Source organism: Sarcophilus harrisii, chromosome 1, assembly GCF_902635505.1.
Source record: "Sarcophilus harrisii chromosome 1, mSarHar1.11, whole genome shotgun sequence".
Classification (NCBI taxonomy): Eukaryota; Metazoa; Chordata; class Mammalia; order Dasyuromorphia; family Dasyuridae; genus Sarcophilus; species Sarcophilus harrisii.
This window is the reverse complement of record NC_045426.1, coordinates 700,272,325-700,297,526: the sequence shown is the minus strand read 5'-3', so window position 1 is coordinate 700,297,526 and position 25,202 is coordinate 700,272,325. Positions and strand designations below refer to the sequence as shown.

Genomic DNA, 25,202 nt, shown 5'->3' with positions numbered 1-25,202 from the left:
CTAGAACCGGCCACTAGACCCAGATGACTCCAGAGAAGAAAGTGATCTGGTGACTTTGCACAGCCCACCATCACCCAAATCCAATTCACTTGCAAATCAAGCTGTCCTGGTCTTCTCTGAGAATGAGAACAAGGGATAAACAATAACAATGATACTTGAACTGAATCCTGAAAGGAACTGGGGATTTCATCACATCACATGAAAGTGAAGAGGAAAAGATTTCCAGAAATGGTAATGAGACAGAAGAGGGAGTCTAAAATGTACAAGAGAGGTCAGTATGGTTTAATCACAAAATTTCTGGCTGGAAAGCAAAGTGTAAGAAGAATGGAAAGGGAGGAAGAGGCCATATTATATATAATTATATATGTGTGTGTATGTATATGTATAAATATATATATATGTATATATATATATATAATATATATGTCTATATATTATATATATATATATATATATATATATAAAATCTAAATGTCAGACAGAAAAAAAGCAGTCACCAGGATCCTACTTGAAAATTTCCAGGAATGGGCTAAGGTAGCCCATCATATTTATAGACAGCTCCATGAGGACCTTCTTCCTTATAATAGTAGCTGACATTTCTAAAATGATTTAAAGTTTGCAAAGTACTTTTCATGAATTTATCTCAGTTGAGTCTCACCACAACTTTGGGACATAAGTGCTAGGGGGATTATTGTCACCATTTTATAGATGAGAAAATTGAGGCTAGCTCAGGGAAGTTAAGCAAATAACCTAAGGTGACACAGCAAGGATTATCTTGTATCTAGAGCTGGAAGGGATCCAAGAAGCCATTTAAATCCATTTTCTAGATAGGCAAATTTAAGCCATAAGATAAAGGGACTTGGCCAGTATCACACATGTAAAAGTGAAAGAACTGGGATTGGAATTCCAGTCCTGGGACTCAGTTTAGCATTCTTTCCTTTCTACCACAGTAGGTTTCAGAAGCATATTTTGAACCCATATCTTTCTTATTCCAAGTCCAGCTTAATTATGTTTGCATTGTACCTAAATCTGTGTGGTAGTATATCTTCTCTATCACTGGCATTAATTCTACTTTCCAGAGCGATAAAGAATATAAGCAATACTAGAATCACAAAGACCTGAGCTTTGTGACTTCAGGCAAGTGACTCAACTTTTGCCTCAATTTCCTCATCTGTAAAATGGGGATAATAATCACACCTCCCTGCCAGGGTTGTTGTGAGGATAAAAAGGGATAATAATTATAAAGCACTTAGCCCAATGACTGACACATAGTAAGCATTATATGAACGTTAGCTATTATAAAGATAATATTATTAAAATCCTTTGTAACCCTTAAAGCTTTATATAATTGCTTGTTATTATTGTTATTGTGTCCCAGCCCCATCTAATCCAGACCCTCATCCCCTCTTGACTGTATTATTTCCATAGTAATGTAATCCCAGAGAAACTAAGGCAAGATAGAGATTAGAGAGTTTTTAATATTTTATTTGAGAGGGAGAAATTGGGCTGGGGGCAAAATAGGATCCATGTTACCCCTAGCGGCTGAATTGGACTCATGTCTCAAAGCATCCAGCAGCGAGTGATGGATTCCAGGGATTTTTATAGGGCTCCAGCGATCAGGGAAACAAAGCAGGGTGGGGGTGAGCACTGGTGAGCAGGAACTTCCAGGAACGGACCATAAATTCGGTTCTGACAGGTTGGGGGTAAGGAAGGATCATAAATCCTGATAAGTTGGGAGGGCTGGGAGCCACTCAGTCTGAGATAGAGATATTCCCCCCCACCCCCATCTGAGATTAACCATCTGTAGTTTATGGCTCTATGGAATGCTAGTGGTCAGGCCTCCCAACCCTAATTTATATCTGTCCTAATGATGAGGAAGGGGGGTTGCAACCAGGGAGACTGAGGCAGAACAATTCAAGGAACTGAGGCAGAACAATTTAGGGAAACTGAGGCAGAATAATTCAGGGAAACTGAAGCAAAGCAATTAAAGGAAACTGTGGCATAACAGTAATTGTATCCTAAATATATCCTCTTCTATCCAGACACATTTTAGATAGCAACACATTTCATCTCTGGTCCTCTGGAATGGTGGGTAGTTATTGCATTGATCAGAGTTTCTAAGTCTTTCAGAGTTGCTTATTTCCACAATATTCTTGTTATTCTATAAATTGTTCTCCTGATTCTGCTCACTTCATTTTGCATCAGTTCACAAAAGTCTTCCCAGTTTTCTCCCAAACCATCTCCTTCATCTTTTGTTACAGCCCAATCATATCCCATCACATTTTTACATACTAACTGTTCCACCATTCCATTTGATGAGCCTCCCTTTTGGTTTTTCATTCTTTGCTGTTTCCAAGGAAGATTCCCTCCCTCCCAGAGCAGTGGTCAAGTTGACTTACTGGGACAGCTTTAGTGAAGAGATTGTAGCCCGAGAGGAGGAACAGACCCATTTTCTTGGCTTCTGGAGAACTGATGTAACCCAGTAGGTAGTCAAAGGTCTTTTGGTTCCAAGCCCTGCAAGGACAGACACAGACATCAGAAAAGGGGATGGAAACAACAGTGGGAGTAGCTGCCAGCTCATCTCCTTGTGCTAGCCCCAAGAAGGGCTCTCAGTAGAGTGGTGAGCTGGTCAGGGTTGACCTGAAAAGGGATGGGGCTGGAGAAGGCCTTAGAAACCAGCTAGACATGTTCAATGGTCAATGGATCCTAGATCTGGAGCTGTGTGGGACCTTGAAGACCATCAAGTCCAACCCCTCCATTTTACAGATGAGGAAACTAAGCCCAGGGAAATAAAAGATCCCAAGATCTAGACCTGACAGGACCTCAGAGCCCATGGAGTCCAGCCTGTTGTGTTCACTTAACTCTGTCAGGATTCCTCTGCTCTCATTTTGTGTACCACCCCCCCATAACCTGACATCACTCACTCTTGCCCAGCTGCACCCAATTGTAGCCTCCTAGAGGCAGTATGATTCTATGGGAAAAGAACAGAACCTGAAGCCAGAGATCCTGAGTGCAAACATTCAGTGCTTATTATTTGTGCAACATTTATTAAGCACCAGGAAGCACTGTATTAGATACTGGGGATACAGACAAGGAATGAAAGATCCCCTCCCCTCAAAGAGTTTACATTTTATCAGATTTATATCGTGACATGGGAAACTCCGTTACAGGACCAGCCAGCACGGCCTGCCCACAGCAAAGAAAGCCCCATGCTCTAGGAGCACAGCAGAAGTGCAGTAGCTCAACAGTAATGCAAGTTGCTCAGATCTAGAGTCATCTCCACTCCGGATGTTCACAAGGAACATTTGTTTCCCACTTCCTTCCAAACTTGTATTGGTCTGATCAGCCACAATTGGGCACACTGCACCTTGACCCCAACAAAATTATTTTGGTCCTCTGAGAATGAAGAACCACAACTATATCCTGATGGGTGTTCATGTATCCATATGGATATAGTTATATTTATGTATATATATATACATATATGTATGTGTATACACACACACACACACACACATATATATATATATATATATATATATATATATAGGGACATAAATGAATATATGTAAAGTAAATATAAGGTGGTTTGGGAAGGGGGTTCACTAACAGCAGAGAGGATCAGAAAAGGCTTCATGTTGAAGGCATATCAAATCATACTTCTGAACCTCAGTTTCCTCATCTGTCAAATGAGTCAATTGGACTCAATGACAGCTAAGGCTTGCTCCAGTTCTGAATCGATTAGTCAGGGGTCCTAACTCCAAATCCCTTCTCGCCAAAATTCCCCGTACTCCGGTTTTCTTCCTCTATCACTAAAGAATAGGAACTTATTCTCACTAAAGTGTAAATGATCAATTTGGAATTTAGAGTTAAAGAACTGGTATAGAATCGTGTTTCTACCATTCTTTGCCTGTATGAGTAGGGACCAATCCCTTAAGTAACTGTACATGAGTTCCACCTCTGTGAAATTCCCTAATTAATTTCTGGGATTAATTAATTAATAATTTTATTTATTAGGATTAGTTATTGCATCAATTAAGTAATTATTGTTAATAAAGTGGGAATGGCTGTGTGTTGGTCTGAATCTAGATTGTACTCCTACTCACCCCAAAATATAGCTTATGGGAACAATTCCCAAACTTTTTGGTTGCAGAACCCTTTTACCCCTTAAAAATTATTGAGGATCCCAAAGAGCTTGTGCATAGGTGGGTTATATCAAACAATCAAAACACATTAGAAATGAAAACTGATAACATTTTAAAACATGAATTTATAATTTATCAAAAATAATGTTAAATTTATTACATGTTAACATGTTTTATGAAAAATAGCAATATTTTCCAAAATTAAAAAAAATGAATGAATAAAATAGCATTGCTTTATGTGTTTTTGCAAATCTCTTCAATGTCTGGCTTTAAGAGAAAATAGAGCAATCCTCCCATCTGCTTTTGTATTTAAACTATTGTAACATGTGGTTTTGGTGAAGTACATAAAGAAAATTCAGAGAGCAGCTAGGTGGTGCAGTGGCTAGGGCACCAGCCCTGAAGTCAGGAGAATCTGAGTTCAAATCTGGCCTCAGACACTTGACACTTCCTAGCTGTGTGACCCTGGGCAAATCACTTGACCCCAATTGCCTCAGAAAAAAAAAAGAAAAGAAAAAAGAAAATTCAGGTTCCTACACATACATAGTTCGAAAAGGGAGGAGTATTTGTAAGTAAATTATGTCTTTGCCTTATCATAAAAATAATTTTGATTTTAAATTGTTGTCATTGTGTGACATTTTATTGGAAAAGATGCTGGAGTTGTTTGCCATTTTCTTCTCCAGTTCACTGTACAGATGAGGAAACTGAGGCAAACAGAGTGAAATGACTTGCCCCTGATCATACAGCCAGTATTTGAAGCTGGATTTGAACTCAGGAACATGAACCTTCCTGATTTCAGGCCTAGTGATCTGTGCACTATGGTGCCACTAGTGGTACCTTTGACCTTGAGACTCTGGCTAGATCTTGGGAATCCCCAGAAGGCCACAGACCGGGCTTTGAGAGCCATTGGCTTGTACAAAATATGAGCACAGGGAAGTAAAGGAGAGAACTAGAATCAAAGTATTAGTGAGCTGGCAACAATGGAAATAACGAGGATGAGGATGTGAACAGTTGTAGTTGTGAATAAAACTGAGAAGATTGTATTGTTCTGGCTTAAAAAAAAAACTAGGAGGAAAGGACACAGGATTTAGAGTCAGGGAAACCTTCAAATCCAGCCTCAATTACTTACTAGTTATGTGATCTTGAGCAACTCACTTAACCTAGTTTTCCTCAATTTTCTCATCAGCAAAATGGGGACACACTGGACAAGGAAATGATAATCCCCTCTGGTATCTCTGCCCAAAGGGTCATGTAGAGTCAAATCTGACTGAATAAGAACAAGCTTTGTGAAATCTTGGGCGAATAATTTTGAGCCTCAGTTTCCTTCTCTATAAAGGGAAGGGGGTTGGGCTATATGACTTCCTGAACCCTCTTCAACCAACTAAATGTGCCATCCTATAAATGGAAAGCAAACCACAGTAATTCTGCTGAGTTTTTTCCCATGTATGTCTCTATTTTTGCTTTCATAGCCAAAAAGACTTCAGTTGAGAGCCACATTTTGTATTCAGGGATTCAGGCCTATATTGAGATTGTCCTCATCTCTCAGCTCCCTGAGGCACATTTGCACCAGGCTGCCTCTGTTTGGGCCCCGTTCCCCTTTCCTGCTCAGTGCTGTCATTCCTCGCTCCTCCTTTCCCTAGCATTTCCTCGTCTGTAACAGCACAAATGAAAAACCATTCAGATGGATCTGAGCAAGAATCTATCTCCTCATAAGTGCAAAAAAAAATGACCTTTGGGCCCTTTTGAGTTGTTTATTGAGGGGGAAACCTCTCCCATCCTGACAGGGAAGGGCTTGGGGGAGTCAGAGGGTTGTTAGAAAAGCTTTCGAGGCCACTGAATCCAACTAGCCCATTTTATAGCTAAGAAAACTGAGGTCCCAGAAAAGTGAAGTGGCTTATTGAGCATCACACAGCTAGTAAATGGAAAAAGGAGGATTCAAATTCAGAGCTTTCTGACTTATAGCTCAGCTCTCTGTCCACTAGGCCATTGGCTCCCTAATTTGGGTATATTCAACTCAAGGGTGACCTTTGGCTTTCACTGACACCCATCCCTGATGCCCACTGCACTTGAGGCCCCAATGCCCATCACTTACCTCAACTGAGGCCTATGTGAATCTACCCTTCTTCTGCAGCTTAGACCCTTGGTACTGAGAGCTAAATCTTGTTAGTCAGTCTCCTTCCTTAGCCTTTGTAACCTCGTTTTATACTGTGGACTTAAGAAATAGATAGAGCATAAATCAGAACATAAGTGACTAGTCTGTGGTCACATAAACAATATGTCCTGGAGATAGGATTTGAATCCGAGACTTCTTGTCATTCTTGGATGCTCTGACCATTAGACAACACCACCCTCCGGTGAGTTAAAATATCAATAATAATAACAATACCATAATAAAGGTCTATTTACATCTTGTGATCATAGGATCAGAGACCTTAGAAACTAACCCAACTCCCTCATTTTATGACTCTCAGTGATGTTAAGTGGTTTGCTCAGGGTCAGAGGCTGAAAAGGACCTTAGAGACCAGTTTTACACTGAGAGAAACTGAGGCTTACCATGGTAAGTAACTTGCCCAAGAATATATAGATGGAAAATATGAAAAGTATTTTCTGCTGTTTCCAGAACTAGTGTTTTTCCCCGTCTCTGGACAATTTGATTCTTTTTGTAAAAAAAAAAAGTCTTCTGCAAGTTCCCAGAGTAACAGAAATGCTGACAGATGGGCCACCACAATGACCTCCACATAGTCAGTAGAAATGAGTATTGCTGTTATTACTGTGGCGTCAATTAGATAATTTTTCCTGCAAATGAGTTGAAATGCTCAGTGGCCAAGGGGCAGATTGATATAACCAGTGCTTGTCTCTCTCGGGTAAGTACATTCAAGCTGCTAGCTCCACCCCACTCCTCCCTACTTTTCCTTGCTCTCTCCTTTTTTATTTATTTATTTATCTTTAATGAAGCAATTGGAGTTAAGTGACTTGCCCAGGGTCACACAGCTAGAAAGTGTTAAGTGTCTGAGACCAGATTTGAACTCAAGTCCTCCTGACTTCAGGGCTGGGGCTCTATCCACTGTGCCACTTAGCTGCCCCAACCTCTCCTTAATATATATATAATTTATTAATTTTAATTAATTAAATTTTAATTTTAATAAAATTAATTAATTTATTAATATTATTTTCTTTATTAATGTGTTATTTATTAATATATTAGTATAATATGTTATATATATTAAATATATATATATTTAATATTCTCCCCAATTACATTTTTAAACAATTTTTAAACATTTCTTTTTAAAACTTTTGAGTTCCAGATTCTCTCCCTTATCCCACCCCCAGCTCCCATTAAGAAACCGAATGTGAAGTTATGGAAAACATTGCCATAAAAGTCATGTTATGAAAGAAAACCTAGATCTCCCACCCTAATTAAAATGAAACTTCAAGAAAAATTAAAATTAAAAAAGAAAAAGAGAGTACGCTTAATCTGTATTCAATCACAATCAATTCTCTGGATATGGAGAGGATTTTTCCTCACAAGTTTTTCAGAGTAGTCATGGATCATTGTATTGTTGAGAGTATCAGTCTTTCCAGCTGGCCATCCAGAACATTGCTATTACCTTGTATGCAGTATATTTCACTTTGCTTGAGTTCGTGAAGCTCTTTCCAGGTCTTACTCACCTCTCCTGTAGGTTCTCTGAAAGGTAGGGCTGCCAGAGGCCCGCAGCCCCATCACTGGTTGTGAGTGGAGTGAAGCGGTCAGCATATACCTCGATGGTCAGGGGCCGTAGGGTGTGGTGGTAATGTTCATGGATGCACAGGGCCGTGGAAAGTCCGATCACTCCTGCCCCAATCACAACCACACGCATCGTGGAGGCTGTAGGGAGTGGAGAGAAGAGGGACGTCCTCAGAAGTGAGACAGAATGGGAACTGACTGCTTTCCAAGAGAAAAGAGCAAATGTAGTGAAATGAGCAGGACCAGAAGATCATTATATACTTCAACAACAATATTACATGATGATCAATTCTGATGGACGTGGCCCTCTTCAACAATGAGATGAACCAAATCAGTTGCAATAGAGCAGTAATGAATTGAACCAGCTACGCCCAGGGAAAGAACCCAGTGAAATGAGTGTGAACCATTGCATAACATTCCCAATCCCTCTATTTTTGTCTGCCTGCATTTTTGATTTCCTTCATACACTAATTGTACACTATTTCAAAGTCCAGTTCTTTTTGTACAGCAAAATAACTGTTTGGACACATATACATTGTATTTAATTTATACTTTAACATATTTAACATGTATTGTTCAACCTGCCATCGAGGAGGGGAAAAGTTGGAACAAAAGGTTTGGCAATTGCCAATGCTGAAAAATTACCCATACGTATAGCTTGTAAATAAAAAGTTATAATAAAAAAAAAAAAAGAAAAGAAAAACAAAGAGCAAATGAGTATGATTTGATTCTTCAGAATTCAAATTTCCTTCTTCAAAAATGGAGGGAGTTAGATTAAAGGGCACTCCCTACTCTAAGACATATCTCTTACCCTTAATAGCTGTGTGACAGTGGAGCAATCACTTGCTCTCTCTCAGGTTCATCTGCCTCATCTGTTAAATGAGAAGGTTGGACTAGACAACCTCTGAAGACCTTTGTTTGACTCTAGATTTGTACAAACTAGAGTAAGCCTCATAACATCCCTGGGTCCCAGTTTCCTCCTCCATAAAATTTTGGGATTGGACAAATGGCCTATTACATTCCAGCTCTGGGTCCATTTTCCTAGGTCACCTCTAAAGATTTATCCAATTTATCCTGCATATAGTTTGTGTGTAAATGGCTGTTGGCCTGTTATCTCCCAGATTAGACTGTGAACTCCTTGAAATGAAGAGCTTTCTTTTCCTCCAGAGCTTGACAATGCCTAGCATATAGTAGGTGCTTAATAATTGCTTGCTGACTGGCTAGCCAACCCCTCTAGGCAATCAAAATATCATTACCTTCTGGGGGCCACAATTTAAGAAGATACTTGAGCTAAATAATTATATGGAAGAGGTCAGTCTTTTAAGGTGAAGGGTCTTGAGATCAGATGGGTTGATGTCAAAGAGGGACTAATCTTGTTTTGTTTAGCCCCAGGAAGACAAGAACTAAGGAAAATGAGTGGAAGATGCAAAAAATAGATGGTTCAATCATTCCTTATAATGAGAGAGTCTCCAAACTTTGAGGAGATGGAGGGTAGTAGGTATGTTGTAAAAGGAGTCCTTGTTCAAGTATAAGTTGGGCCAGATGGCCACTAAGTAAACTTTCATTAGTTAGTCAATCAATAAAAAAGCTTTTATTCTTAGGTCTGGGTTGTATTATTCTGTAAAGCTGGTAGCTACCTGCCCTTTTCTGAAAAATCTTCACATAATGAAAGTCTATTTCCCCTGTCTCTGAGCTTTATTACCATTAGAAGAGAGAGAGAGAGAGAGAGAGAGAGAGAGAGAGAGAGAGAGAGAGAGAGAGAGAGAGAGAGAGAGAGAGAGAGAGAGAGAGAAGGGAAGGAGGGAGGAAGGAAGGGAGGGAGGAAGGAAGGAAGGAAGGAAGGAAGGAAGGAAGGAAGGAAGGAAGGAAGGAAGGAAGGAAGGAAGGAAGGAAGGAGAGAAAGAAAAAAGAAAAAGAAAGAGGGGAGGGGGGAGTAAGTGCTTAACTGAAATGATATTACTCTCTAATCCAGGTGACTGCAACCAGTTATTCATAGTCTACTAGTAAATATTCAAGTGTGACTTGGTTAATTACAAAACTGGTCACTGTAATCTTGCCTTGTCTGCTGGGTTAGATCATAGACTCCTAGATCTAGAAATGGAAGGGATCCCAGGGGCCATCAAGCCCAACTACCTCATTGTTTTATAGAAGGGTAAACCAAGGACCAATTTCAGTGACTTGCCCAACAGCACACAACCAGTAAGTGTCAGAAATACAAACACAGATTTAGAGCTGGAAAAGACCTTTGAGGCTTAAAGCTTTCATGTTACAAATGAGGAAACTGAGGCCTAGAGAATTTAACCTTCCTAAGGTCATAGAATTGATAAGTGAAAAAAATATAGGCTCAAGAATTATAGTTTTAGGAGTACAGGCCCCCAGAATACTTTTCTAGTCCACATCTGATCCCTTTCCTCTAATTATAGACTTATCACCTTAAATGAAACTCTCATTACCTCTTAGTTTACCTCTCAGTTCCCTGCCTGAAGAATCTCCTCCCTCCAATTCATTCTCCAAATAGCTTCCAAAGCTATCTCCTTAATTACAAATCTGACTGTACTTTTCTTCTTCTTTACTGTCTTCTCTACTCAAAAAACTCCAGTGGTTTCCTAATGTCGCTAAAATAAAATATAAATTTCTTGATTTAAATTTTGAATTCCTGAGTTCAAGTCTGGCCTCAGACACTTTAACAAGTGTGTCTGTATGAGCCTGGACAAGTGGCATCACCCTATTTGCCTCAGTTTCCTCCTCTGTAAAATGAGCTAGAGAAGGAAATGTCAAACACCACTCCAGTATCTCAGGAAACTACTCGATATCTCAGAAACTCCATTTAAATATTGAGGTGACTTCTGGATTTTAAGAGAGTGGCAAGTTTTCATTCAGCTCGATTGGTAGATGTTATTTTATCATGCATTGTGTTCTTGCTAAAATACTATTTTTTAAAACAAATTCTATATTAAGATTAAATAATCTGTCGATATCGTTTCAGCCTATGTCTACTTGTCTGGAAAGCTAAATCCATGGTGGCAGAGTCACCTGACTAGCACTCACCGAACTAGAGGAAGTCAGATAGATTTGCTCTGAGCCTGGACTTCCCTAGCACACTCGGAACCAGTTTTGATTGGGTCGATCCACGTGTAACAGAGGACTGGCCAATGATCTCAGTCCTTATGTGCTAAGCATGCTGGATGTAGGTTTCTCAGCCTCTTCCGTGGGGAGCCAAGAATCATGGTGCTACTGCACAAGCTCCTAAGCTTTGGGCTTATTGGACGGTCCTCCTTACATACAAATACACGTGTCCTTTGACCACGGATCAGTCCAATCCTATTGAAAGAGGCAGAGTCAAAGAATAGAAGGTTGCTGGCCGGTCACCCTAGAAAGCCTATTTTTAGGGCCTGTTTCTCTCCAATGGGACAAGCACAAACCACCAGGGAGTGCCTAGAATTCCCCAGTGAATGGTACTATCAGCACCATCTGGTGGTTAAATGTATAACTAGCATTTCTCCCTCACTGCAGAACTCTTTATAGAAATGATCTTTGAGATTCAGAATCCCATGAAATGAGTTCATATAATACTAGAATCTCCTCAGTCAAGACAGTTCTTCCACGGGTGCAGATCACTACCCAAACACATGTGTTGTTTGTTGTTCTGTCATTTTCCAGCTTTGTTCAACTCTTCATAACCCCATTTGTTTGTCTTTTTGGCAGAGATAACGAAGCATTTTCTATTTCCTTTTCCAGCTCATTTTATAGATGAGAAAATTGAGGCAAGCAGGGTGAAATGACTTGCCCAGGAGCACACAGGTAATCAATGTCTGGGGCCAGATTTGAACTCAGGCATCCAAAAAGTAAATGGAAATCTTATATTTGATTTTAGAGTCACCAGTGTCTGAGGACATATTTGAACTCATGAAAATGAGTCTTCCTGACTCCAGGCCCTGTGCCCTATGGTATCATCTAGCTGACCAAAGGAGATACTAATTATAAAGTTTTTAACACAGTGCCTGGCACTTGGTATTGTTTGTTGTATAATCATTCAGTCTTATCTGACTCTATAAAAAAAGATTTGTCCATAGGATTTTTCTTTTCTTTTCTCTTCTCTCTTCTCTTCTCTTCTCTTCTCTTCTCTTCTCTTCTCTTCTCTTCTCTTCTCTTCTCTTCTCTTCTCTTCTCTTAATGGGCTTTTCTTAGCAAAGATGCTGCAGTACAATTCACCATTTCCTTCTCCAGTTCATTTTACACACAGAACCTGAGGCAAACAAGGGTGAAGTGATTTGCCCAGGATCATTGCAGCCAGTAAGTGTCTGAGGCTGAATTTGAATTCATATCTTCCTGACTCCAGGCCTGACACTCCATCCACTGCCCCACCTGGCTGTCCCACCCAAAACTATCCTGTATTCCTCTTGTCCTAATTGCCTCAAGGGATACATTATGACCAGCATTTAGAGCCATTTACAATTTGGCTCCTAACTTTATCTAAATTAAGCATACATGATAAGACTGCTTGCCATCTAGGGGAGGGGGTGGAGGGAGGGAAGGGAAAAGTCGGAACAGAAGTGAGTGTAAGGGATAATGTAAAAAATTACCCAGGCATAGGTTCTGTCAATAAAAAGTTACAATTAAAAAATAAAAAAATAAAAATAAAAATAAACTAAGTATCCATGACTCCCCAAGTTACCTACTTACAGTTATCTGGACATATCAGTGTGCTGGAGCCAGCTCTAATCGGCTCCTGAGAGCTTGTTCCATTTTCAGGGAGAGCATTTAAAGCTTTGAAACTGGCAACTACCCACAATTCAAGGCTCGGGTTTCCTGTTTTATTGATTTAGGGAAATGATGGAAACAATGTTACTAGTAGAGATTAAAACTTAAAAGTGTATCGTGTCAACATTTTCTTCCCAAGAGCCAGTAGTTAAACATTGCCCAGTGTTTACATTCCAGCCTGTCTGCAGCCTCTGCACAGGCAGTCACTTCTCCTGTGCCTCAGTCTCCCCTTCCTCCCCATCATCTGGTAGAATCTTTAGGTTCCTTCAAGGCTCAACTGAAGCCTCTACAAGAGTTCTCCCCACTCCCCATCCTTCAGAATTACTTTGTATTCTCACTGGATATACCTTGTATATACCCAACTGTATACATGGCATCACCTCCTCCACCTTCACTTTTGGAGCCTGTGAACCTGAGGCATTTCATTTTTCTTCTTGGGGTTCTCTCATTATTTCTATCTCCCAGCACAATTCCTGGCCCCCAGGTTTATGGATTTATCCCTTGCTCATGGTTGAACGGCAGGAGCTCGGCAGGGTCAGAAGATGCTCTCTGTTGAATAGGATCATGGGTATGCGCTGCCTAGATTTGTGCTGGAGTTCTGTTTGCCCTTACGGGAGAGGAGGGAGAGGGCGGGGGTGGGGGGGGAGGGGGAGATCTCCCAAGAGTCGTCACTGACCAAGAGCAATGCCCCAGGACAGTCCAATTCCACTTCCCCTCCCCTTTTCTGCAAACTCTCCTCCCACAGACCCCACCTCCTGGCAGCTTGGCCGAGAGGCCTGAATGGGGTTTCTGTTACAGTGCATTCTTTAAAAAGGTCTTTTTTTCCCCTGGGGGGAAAGAAGGGGGGGGGGGGGGTTAATAAAGGTTCCAGCCCACAAAAATTGGACACGGGACAGTCTTCCTCAGCCAAGTCCCCGGAAGAAACAACCAACCCAGGAAGTTTAATCATGGGACTTCTCCAGTGAACAGTGGGCACGTGTGATTGGGCTTCCTGCCCACCAGAACCTAGGCACACTAACCCCCCCCCAAAAAACCAACCTCTATACTTTGAAGAAGTGAACAGGAACCACTGACAAAGCCAGAGGAAAACAGTCAATTGGTCAGTCGATCAACAAACACTCATTAATCCCTTACTATCAATCAGGAATTGGACTTGGGGCGAGGGGGGGTGGGGGGGAACATAAAGCAACAAAAAATACAAATAAAAATAATTCAAGTCAATTCTTAATGAACTCTGAATACAGACTTTTTTTTTTTTAATTTTTTTTATTTAATAGCCTTTTATTTACAGGATATATACATGGGTAACTTTACAGCATTAACAATTGCCAAACCTCTTGTTCCAATTTTTCACCTCTTACCCCCCCACCCCCTCCCCTAAATGGCAGGATGACCAGTAGATGTTAAAATATATTAAAATATAACTTAGATACACAATAAGTATACATGACCAAAACATTATTTTGCTGTACAAAAAGAATCAGACTCTGAATTATTGTACAATTAGCTTGTGAAGGAAATCAAAAATGCAGGTGGGCATAAATATAGGGATTGGGAATTCAATGTAATGGTTTTTAGTCATCTCCCAGAGTTCTTTTTCTGGGTATAGCTAGTTCAGTTCATTACTGCTCCATTAGAAATGATTTGGTTGATCTCGTTGCTGAGGATGGCCTGATCCATCAGAACTGGTCATCATCTAGTGAATACAGACTTTTAAATCTCATTTTTCGTGGGTTGTTTGATGAGTTTAGATGAGTTTGATCTCATCATTTTTCCTTTTTTATTTAGTCTGTTTTCTTTTGCAACTTGGCTACCTGGAAATATATTTTGTATGATTTCTCCTGTATAATCGATATCAAATGGCATTTCTTCCAGAGGAAGGGGGTGGGGAATAGAAGGAATGGGAGGAAAAGAGAATTTGAAAGTCAAAATTAAAAGAAAAAGGATTGTTACAAAATTGTCACCTGTAATTAAGAAATATTTAATGAAATAAATGTATATACATGTGTGTACATATTTGTTTGTTTGTTTATATTTACAAAAAGAGTCAAACAACAAAAATTTGTTAAATGACTTCCATGTGCCTAGCACTGTGCTAAGCTCTGGGAATACAAAGAAATGCAAAGGACAGTACATTCTAAGTGGGATGGGTGTGGAACAGAATATGTAAATAATTAGGTATATAGACAAGTAAATAAAGGTAGAGGTCGCTAGGTTGCAGTGGAGAGAGTGAAGGGCCTCTGGTTAGGAACTATTGAGTTCAAATTCAGTGTCAGACACTTACTAACTGTGTGACCCTGGGAAAGTCACTTCCCCCTGTCTGCCTCAGTTTCCTCATCTGTAAAATGAGCTGAAAAAGAAAATGACAAATTCCTCCAGTATTTTTGCCAAGAAAATTGTAAATGGGTCATAGAGTCAGACCCGACTGAAAAACAATTCAATAATTACATCAAAATGAAAGTACCCTGAAAGGGGAAGTTGATAGTAGAGTCAGAGCACTTGTTTGGAGCAAAAGATAAGAATTCTTAAGTAAGCTTTGTCACTAAAAGAATGAGTAGCCTTTATGATTATCTACCCTGCACCCTCCCCTCCAAAGTCTAGATGTAAGGTTGATCAGGCAATTCCCAGGTCAGCCCGATGAGCTTTCAGCAAATAAGACAAGCTCCTTGGGGACAATGACTATTTTATTTTTGCCATGGGTATCCCCGCCCCTGTGGTATATAACAGGTGCTTAATAAATGCTCATTCATTCATTCTAAGGTTTGAGTCTTTTTTTTTGGGGGGGGGGGAAGGAATGGGTTGCATTTCCCCATAATATCTTGGCTCTTTGCTTCATTTATGCCTTATTTACAAATGGTTGAGTCACAGTCAGGATAAATGAACCGAGAAGCTGGATGGTATGTTGAATAGGGCACTCAGAGATTTAATGACTTCAACTCAGAAAGATCCCAAATCCTGTCTCAGAAACTAGGTTTTTCCTTTTTTCTTCCCTCCCCCCATTTTATTTCTTACATTCAAAATAAAAAAAAATAATAATAAATTTATTTATTTATTTGCTGAAGCAATTGGGGTTAAGTGACTTGCCCAGCATCACACCCTAGGAAGTATTAAGTGTCTGAGATCATATTTGAACTCAGATCCTCTGACTTCAGGGCTGGTGCTCTAACCACTACACCACCTAGCTGCTCCAATAAATTAAATTTTAAAAAAGAAACTCATTAGCTGTGTGATGTGAAGTAAGTTCTTAACTTCTGTGTGCCTCAGTTCCCTCACCTGTAAAGTGTGGACTCCATGGTCTGTAAGGGATCTTCCATCTCTGATTCTATAATAGTAGGTAACTGTGGGCTGCTGGGGCTTGGCGATACCCCCTTAGTCTTAAATTTACCCAAAGGGGATCAGTTATGGAGTTGCCTTCTATTCATTTTTTGGGGGGAAGAGATCAGAGAGCATCAGAGCTAGGAGTAGATGTGGCTCTCCAGTATTGGAGCCATGTAGTCTCTTCCAACAGAGACTGGATGATCCCCTATTGGGCCTGTTATGGAGAGGGTTCATTCAGCTAGAGAAGCTGGGCAGGATAGTCCCTGAAGTTCCTTCCCATTCTCTAATCCTGGGCTAAGGGAAAGCAGCTGTGGAGCAGGACTCCCTCTATAATTCATTGTAGAAATGTTATCATCCTCCTTACATTTATAAACATTTAAAGTTTATGTTTATGTTCAACTTAATGTTACTTTTACATCCATGATCTCTTTTGAACTTGACAACTTGTAGTAGTAAATAGATACTAGAAGCATTATAATCCCCATTTTACAGATGAGGAAACAGACCCAGTTTTCCATTTGCTTACCTAACACCCAACTCACACCTGTGACTCCAAGAAGTTGTAGCGTGTGCAGGGTGTACACCTTGGTAAACCTGTCCCAGCAGATGGACTAAACCAGGATATGGGTAACCAATAGATCTCAGACCTGTCAATGAGTTGGGAAGGTATGGACCCCTAGGGTGCCATTTCTGTGGCAGAATGGGCAGAGAACAATTTGTTCCAATGGCCACGAGGGCGGCGCTATGGAGCTCTTAGAGCTGTCAGGCTCATCCACTGCATCCTGGGCCATCTCTGGTCATCCTAATTTTTGTCTTGCTACTTAGACCCTGATTATTCTGAAAGAGAAACTGACAACTGCCAAACTCTGCCTCATTTAAATCCGTTTCACTTTCAATTCCCCTAGAAATCATCTGTTTTTTGAAAATCAAGGACAAACAACAACAATAGTAGGAAGGTAAGGGCAGCTAGATGGTGCGGTGGCTAGAACACAGGACCTGAGTTCAGATTTCGCCTCAGACACATACAGCTGTGTAACCCCAACTGCCTTGAAAAAACAAACAAACATATGAAGTAGGTTTTGAATCCTGATCTTGATGTTACCAGAGTCTGTATTCTAACCACTGAACCACACTGCCTCATTCTATGAGTCTCTTAAGGTCTCTCCCAGCTCAATATTCTCAAGTTCTGATATTTTCTGAGAGAGGGACTTCTGCATTTTGGCATCTTTCTGCTGCCTTTTTTTCCCTTCACTTTCTGGTAGTTAAGCAAGATCTGACAAAACTAAGGGCATATCTTAGGGCGTTTGGCTAAGTTTCTAGGGGTTCCAGTCACTGAAGTCCCTGCCCCAACAAGAAAAGTAAAAGAAAGAAAAAAAGCAAACCTCTATTTCCCGATGTCCTAATATCCCATCATGGCGCTACTCAACTCACAGATTAACGGGGTGACATCCCACAAGCTGAAGCACAACTCTGGATCTCAATTTCTCGGCACAGTATCTGATACATACTAGATGCTAAATGAAAGTTTATTGAATGAGTGAACTTCACAGTCACTGAATGTCAGAGCTGGAAGGGACCTTAGAAAAACCATGTAGCCCAATCTCTTTTTCAGAGAGGAAGAAATAAGTTTGAGAGGGAGAATGACTTACCCCATGTTACCCTAAGAAAGCAAATGTCATATTGTATTTAACTTATACTTTAACATATTTAACATGTATTGGTCAACTTGCCATCTGGGGGAAAGGATGGGGGGAAGGAGGGGAAAAATTGGAACAAAAGGTTTGGCAATTGTCAATGCTGAAAAATTACCCATGCATATATCTTGTAAATAAAAAGCTATAATAAAAAAAAAAAAAAAAGTAGAAAACAAAACAAAAAAAGAAAAAGAAATAAAGTCATTAGTTTCCATTTGCTGAAATCTAATTTTTAAGGGGAAAAAAAAGGCAAATGTCAACGATCATGAGCAAAGTTCAAATTGTCCCCAGATCACTTCTTCTGTTCAGAATCTCCCTCTCTCTGTCTCCCTGTTCATGAGCACTCTAATCTCTCTGACCCTCAGTTTTTCCATCTTTAAAATAGAAATAATAGTACATTCCTCATAAGGTTCTTGAATGAAGCAGTACATGAAAATTATTTTGCTTTTTAGCCACTAGGATTGTCATCCCAGAGGAGGTAACATAGAAGAGAGGAATTCTGGGAGTCAGAGTTGAGGAAGGGAATGCGTTCCAGAACTGGAAGATGATCTGGGTAAATGAATGAAGACAGGTCAGGGAACAGTGATTTCAGAGAATAAAAGAAGGCCAATTTGGCAAGAAAATGGAGTGTAGGAGGAGAAGAAATGTGCAGTAAGATTTTAAAGTTTTTTTTAATTTTTAAAAATTTCAGCAAAAAAAAAAATTCAGCAATTTTAAAGAGAAATAATCACTGTTAACAAAAAAAAAATCTGAACCTAATAAATGGCAAATAAAATATTTTTTTTCCTTCTGCATGATAAAATAGAAATAGAAAATTGGACATGTGGGGCAGCTAGGTGGTGCAGTAGATAGAGCACCAGTCCTGAAGTCAGGAGGACCTGAGTTCACATCTGGCCTCAGACACTTAACACTTCCTAGGTCTGTGATCCAAGTCACTTAACCCCAAATGCCTCAACAACAAGCAAAAAAAAAAAAAAAAGAAGAAGATTGTATATGCATCCTCATACAGCTTACTTTTCCTTTTAAGTACATAATACTTTTTTTTTTTTTTTTTTTTTTTTTTTTTAGGCAACTGGGGATAAATCATTTCGCTAGGGTTACACAGTTAGGAAATGTTAAATGTCTGAGACTGGATTTGAACTCCAAGGCAAGTGCTCTACCCACTGTGCCATTTAGCTGCCCCTAAGTACATAATACATTTATCACATCACTCTCAAAACTGTCCTGGTGCCTTTTGGCCTTCTTCCTGTTCTCTTCAGTGCATTTTAAAAAATATTTCAATGATCCTCTTTTAAATTTTGGGGGGGCCATCTTATGGCTACCCCATTAAATTGTAAGTTCCTTGAGGGCAAGGATTGGCTTTTGCCTCTTTTTGCATCCCCAGCTCAACACGATTATGTGATGATCAGTTCTGATGGACGTGGCTCTTTCCAACAAGGAGATGTTTCAGGTCAATTCCAATAGACTCGTGATGGAGAGAGCCATTCAGAGAGAGGCTATGGGGGCTAAATGTGGATCACAACATAGGATTTTCACTTTTTTGTTGTTTTTTGCTTGCTTTTTTCTCATTTTTTTCCTTTTTGATCTGATTTTTCTTGTGCAGCATGATAAATGTGGAAATACGTTTAAAAGAATTGCACATGTTTAACTACATCTGGATTGTTTGCTGTTTGGGGAAGAGGATGGAGGGGAGGGGGGGAAATTGGAACACAAGGTTTTGCAAGGGTTAATGTTGAAAAGTTATCCATGCATACGTTTTGAAAATAAAAAGTTTTAATTAAAAAAAGAAAGAAAGAAAAAGAAACTCTGGTGACTCCCTATTACCCCCAGGATCAAATAGAAAACCCTCTGTTTGACTTTTAAAGCCGTTCCCACCTTTCCAGCCTTCTGCCATTCTGCTCTGCTTCCTGCACACTTTGGTTTAGCTGTCCCCAAAAACAACACTCCATCTCCCATCACCAAGCCTTTATATTGTCTGTCTTCCATGTCTGCCCTCCATCCCTTCTTAGAACTCCAGTTTTTGTTGCCAACTTCATAAAGCTTTTCCTGATTCCTCCCCCCACTCACTGTCTTCCCCCCCAAATTACCTTGTAGATATTTTCCTTATAATTTATGTTGATCAGTCATGTCAGACATGCCATAATCCTTTTGAGGTCTTTTCTTAACAAAGAAACTGGACTGGTTTGCCATTTCCTTTCTTTTTACAAATGAGGAAACTGAGGAAAAAGAGGGTTATGTGACTTGCCCTGGTCATATATCTGAGGCTAGATTTGAGCTCAAGAAAATGAGCCTGCCTCTGGACTCTATCCGCTATGCTGCCATCTAGCTGCCACATGATTTATATATATATTTTTTGTATGTTACTTTCTTGGCTAGATGTAAGATCTTGAAGGCAGGAACTGTTTGCCTTTTGTATTTATAACCCCTATATCTGGTACAAGCTTAGTTAATTCTTTTTGGTAGAGCGATTGTTATACGAACGTTTATGGCAGAGTATAGCAGGTCTGTTGCCTCCCTCGTGATAACTCTTAGAGAGATTGAGGCAGCCCAAGAACCCCACGATTTTGGAGGCAGCCCAGGTCACCCCGAGAATCCGTGCTGTGTTTGCACGTCACCAAAACTCCCAAATCTTTTTCATATGAATTGTCGACTAGTAATAGCTCCCCCATCTTTAACTCGAAAAATTGATTTTTTGAGCCCAAGGTAAGATTTTACATTTATCCCTAGTAAAATCTTCAATTCGATTCAACAAACATTTATTAAGTACTACTACATACCAAACAGTGCTTAGGGATACTATATACACTCACACTTGTGCATATACATTTGTGTGTATTTATACATATATTTATGTGTGTATACACACAGAGCAAGGCATATATGGGATAAATAGGAAGTCATTAACAGAAGGAAGGCCCTGGAGTTAAGAGAATTTGATAAGGTTTCCTGTAGTAGATGGGATCTTAGTTGGGAATTAAAGAAAGCTAGGGGAAGCTAAATGGTGCCATAGTGCACAGAGTGCTAATCCTAAAGTTAAGAACCCATCTTCTCGAGTTCAAATCCAGCCTCAGATACTTCCTAGCTGGGTGAGCCTGGGCAAATCGCTTCACCCTCTTTGACTCAGTTTCCTCATCTGTAAAATGGCTGCAGTGGGAAATGGCGGAGCACTCCAGTATCTCTGCCAAGAAAGCGCCAACTGAGGTCAGAGGGAATCAGACAGGACTCAGCAACAACAAAAAGAGCCCAGGGAGGTGAGTAGAGGGAGTGGAGGAGAGAGTGTTCCAAATCTGGAGAACAGCCAGAGAGACTTATTTGCTTCAACCCACTGCTCCAGCCTGGGAAGGAGTGTTCAAATCCCACTTCTGCCATCCCGAACATTAGCTCTCCTTCCCAGCTTTGGGTCATCTCCGTCCATAATAAGCGTGTCTTCTATACCTTTATCTGAGTCATTAATAAAAATGCCAAACAACATGGGATCTGGGAAAGTTGCTTAAAGGCTCTCTTGGAGACTCCTTAAATTAGCACTGAAGCATTCATTCATGATCATACTTTGGCTTGAACCATTCGCCCAATTCAGATGGAAATCCTTCCAATTGTGATATCACCTAGGACACATTTCCCTGTCTTGTCCCTAAGAACAGCATGAGAAACTTGGTCAAATGTTTGTGTTTGTGTTTTTGTTTTATTGAGGCAGTTGGACTTGCCCAAGGTCACACAGCCAAGAAGTGTTAAGTGTCTGAGGGTCAAATTTGAACCCAGGTCCTCCTGACTTCCGGACTGGTGCTCTATCCACTGCACCACCCAGCTGCCCCCAAATGTTTTACTAAAAGCCAGGAAAACTATGGATCCAGCACCGCCCTGGCCTACCAGTTTTGGATAAGGCTAGTCAGTTACAAGCTGTTTCTTTGATGATCCCTTTTTAAAAGCTCCTGTTTTATATCTATTTTACCATGTTTAACATATATTGGATTCCATGCCATCTAGGGGAGAGGGGAAGGGGAAGGGGGAGGAAACTGGAACCCAAGGCTTTTCAAGGATCAGTGTTGAAAAAACTATCCCTTATACTGCGACATATTTAACATGTATAGGACTGCTTGCCATCTAGGGGAAGGGGTGGAGGAAGGGAGGGGAAAAATCGGAACCGAAGTGAGTGCAAGGGATAATGTTGCAAAAAATTACCCTGGCAGGGGTTCTGGCAATAAAAAGTTATTATAATAAATAAAAATAATAATAATAAAAAAGAAAAAACTATCCTTGCAAATGTTTTGAAAATAAAAAACTTCAATTAAAAAAAAAGCTCCTGTTTTCCTTTTCTAAACATTCATTGTTCAGTCATTTTTTCAGTTTTATCCAACTCTTTATGACACTACTTGGGATTTTCTTGGCAAAGATACTGGATTGGTTTGCCCTTTCCTTCTCCAGCTCATTTTACAGAAGAAGAAACTGAGGCAGGCAGGACTAAGTGACTTGCCCAGAGTCCCATAGCTAGTATCTAAAGGCAAATCTGAATTCAGGTCTTTCTGATTCAAGGCCCAGCGCTCTATCCACTGCACTACATGTTCATGACCCTTAATAATCTGTCCTTGGATTTTTCCGGGAACCCAAGTCAAGCTCAGCCTGCAGTTTGTGTATTCCATCCTCTCTCTCTCTTCTCTTCTTGACCTTTGGGAGAACAGTGACCCTGCTCCCATCCTGTGGTCCCTGTCTCAAAGGCCCCTGACATTGGTTGACCCATTGGGGGATGTTGTTGTCTGGGACTTTTTAGTCAATTTATCCAGGCTGGGTAAGTGCTTTCTTATTGTTTTGTTTTGTTTTGTTTTGTTTTGTTTTAATCTAAGGTACCAAGTCCCTAGTAGCCATTTTTATTCTGTGCTTTTCAGTCCAAAGGCCATGGTCCTTGGCAGGAAAAACCAGAAACAAAGATCTGGGCAGCTCAGCCTTCTGTCTGCCCCAGCAATGATCCCGTCCACCCAAAGCCACAGTCCTATTCCTTCTTCGGTTTTCCTCTTTTACTCAATATTAGTTAAAACAAGAATGAAACAAAGAAACATTAACTCCTCTCATGTTCTGGGTACTGTGGTTAGGTTTCTTTGGCAGGCACCAGTAAATAGAGGGCTGGATTTGAAGACAGGAAAATCTGAGTTTAAATACAGCACCAGACCCTTGCTGGCTGAATGCTCCTGGTCAAGTCACTTATCTCAGTCTGCCTCAGTTTCCTTAACTGTAAAACAGAGATAAGGTTGTTTTTTTTTTTAAGTATGTAAAACATTTGGAAACCTTAAATATTAGTCTTTATTGCTAGCACTTTTATAATTAGAGGATGCCATAGGGCATAGAGCACTAGGCTTGCAATCAAGAAGGCTCATTTTCCTGAGTTCAAATCCAACCTCAAACACTTACTAGGTCACCTTGGGCAAGTCATTTTACCCCGTTTCCCTCAGTTTCCTCTTTGGTAACATGATCTGGAGAAGAAAATGAGAAATCACCCCAATATCTCTGACAAGAAAATCCCAAAATAAGCTCAAAGAGCCAGACACGCCTGAACAGCTACAAATGCACTTTGGCTTAAATGAGGAAGTCATGCTCAAGGTCAGACAGAAACTGAATTTCAGGATAGTTCAGCGATCGCTGATTGGACAAGATGATGGAGGGAACCAGCAGCAGAGAAATCTGGAGGACATATTGGGGCTATTTAGTGGAGCAGATTCGTTTTACTTGTGGTACGAGTGAGGTCCAGGTCCCCAGAGCAGCTGAGCAGGCTCCCTCTAATCCAGTTTCTCTCAGCTCTAGCTCAAGCCTGGACCCTCCAGGGAGACCATTTGCCTGAATCCTTCCCTCCTGCCCAAGGCCTCCCTCCTCGCCATGGCTGGCACAGCAGAGGTGCTCTGACTAACTGTCCATCATCCATCTGTCTCTGTAACTAGCTCTCTCTTTCCCAATCCCCATTCCAAGGCTTTTCCCAGGATCGGAAGCACCGAGGCAGAGTTGGGTCTGAAAGTCAAATCCTATAATGTCAAAGCTGGAATCTTTGCCATTCCTGCCCCTATCCCCCCACGATGCACCATCTTTCCTACAAGTCATTTTTATTGCTTTGACATGGGCCACCCTTTCCTACTTCAGCTAGCAGGCCCAGAGATCCAGGAGCCTCCCATCCTCCAGGGAAAAACCCTCTCCTTGCCCCCTCTCCCAGGGCTCCCCACCACTCACCTGCTCTCCTAGGCTCCTGGGTACAGAAGTTATGAGAGCAATCCCACAGCCCAGATCCTCTCTGCCGCCGGGTCCCAGCCTCCTTTCTGCAGACTCTCTCACCCCGTCCCGAGGCTGCAGAGGGAGGTCAAAGTCTCCCAGTGACTTTAGCAGCCCAAACAGCCAGTCAGAAACAGGGCAGGAGTTGAGGACAAGGTGGAGCTGAGCCCTTTGGCCTGACTTTGGAATGAAACTGGAGTCGGGCCAGGTCTTGGGGGATCTCTTGCCTCTCTCCCTGATCCAGGTCCTGAGAGGTGGCCTGACCTCTCTGTTTCATAAGGACGGCTGGCTGTGCCTGAGCCGTGCCCTGGCTGGCTGGTTTGATTGGGGGATGGGAGGGAAGCAGAGGGGGAGGACAGAAAAAATGAGGGGGGGTTGCCCTAAAACAGGGACTATCCCCATAAGCTCCTCTTCCCAGAGTCAGAGGGGGTGGAGTTGGGCTTTCAGGGTCCACATGGGCCTGGGCCCCAGGAGGCCAGAAAGCCAGGCCACAGGCTACCCAGGACCTTTGGCCAGGGGCTGCTCCCTAGGAAGGGCCCAGAGCGATGCCATCTGGGACAATGGGCAAGCCCGGATTCTCTGTGCTCAGGGAGGCGCCTGGCTGTGCCCGGGAAGATGTGTGGGCCTCCACTGCCGTCTCCCAGAGACACTTGCCATGGAGCTGACCCCGAGTCTGCTCTCTGGCCTGCTTTAGGTCCAACCTTATTTTGCCCCAGGTCCGGTTTCTAAGCCCTAGGTTCTGAGGTTTCTGGGCCTGCTCTGTCTGGAAGGCCCGAGCCCAGAGGTAAGTCTGGGTTATGATCATCAATAATTCCTGTTTGTTTTAAAAAATACAACTCTTCCCACCCTTCCCCCAGCACCAAATGAGGTCACGGTATCTGCCAGTTGGAAGGCCTCTCTGAGATCACTCCCTCCAGACCTCCCAATTTATTTTATTTCTTTAAAAATAAACTTTATGGATGCTTTTTCTGCTTAGATCTCCATCTTTTAGAATATAGATCCATTCACCATCCCCACCGCCATCTTTTGTCACAGAGAAAAACAGTTAAGCAAAACCAACCAACACAGCGATGATCCGGCAACATAGCCAACGTTATGCACCTGTAACCCCCCACCTTTCTGTGCTTCCTAGAATCATAATCTAATCCAAAAAAAAAAAAAAAAAATCACCCCTGGGTCCAATAGGACTCAGGCACTTCCCTCTTCTTCCCATGGGGCACCTAATTCTAGATCCATGCTCAAAGCCCAGGTTCAGGCCTCTGGGAATCTGGCATCTAAAGAGAAAAGTCAAGTTCTTTTCCGTAACTCTAAGAC

General features: G+C 41.2%; 1 protein-coding gene across 1 annotated transcript in view; it reads right to left on the bottom strand.

Moving 5' to 3' along the window:
- Positions 1–24,237, bottom strand: part of DAO (D-amino acid oxidase) — a 39,493-nt gene extending 15,256 nt beyond the window's left edge. The window contains 3 exon segments of the mRNA XM_003761140.4: positions 2,400–2,514; positions 7,815–8,010; positions 23,850–24,237. Coding sequence (XP_003761188.2) covers positions 2,400–2,514; positions 7,815–8,002 — 303 coding nt within the window. The 5' untranslated portion in view covers positions 8,003–8,010; positions 23,850–24,237.
- Positions 24,238–25,202: the final 965 nt, after the last annotated feature.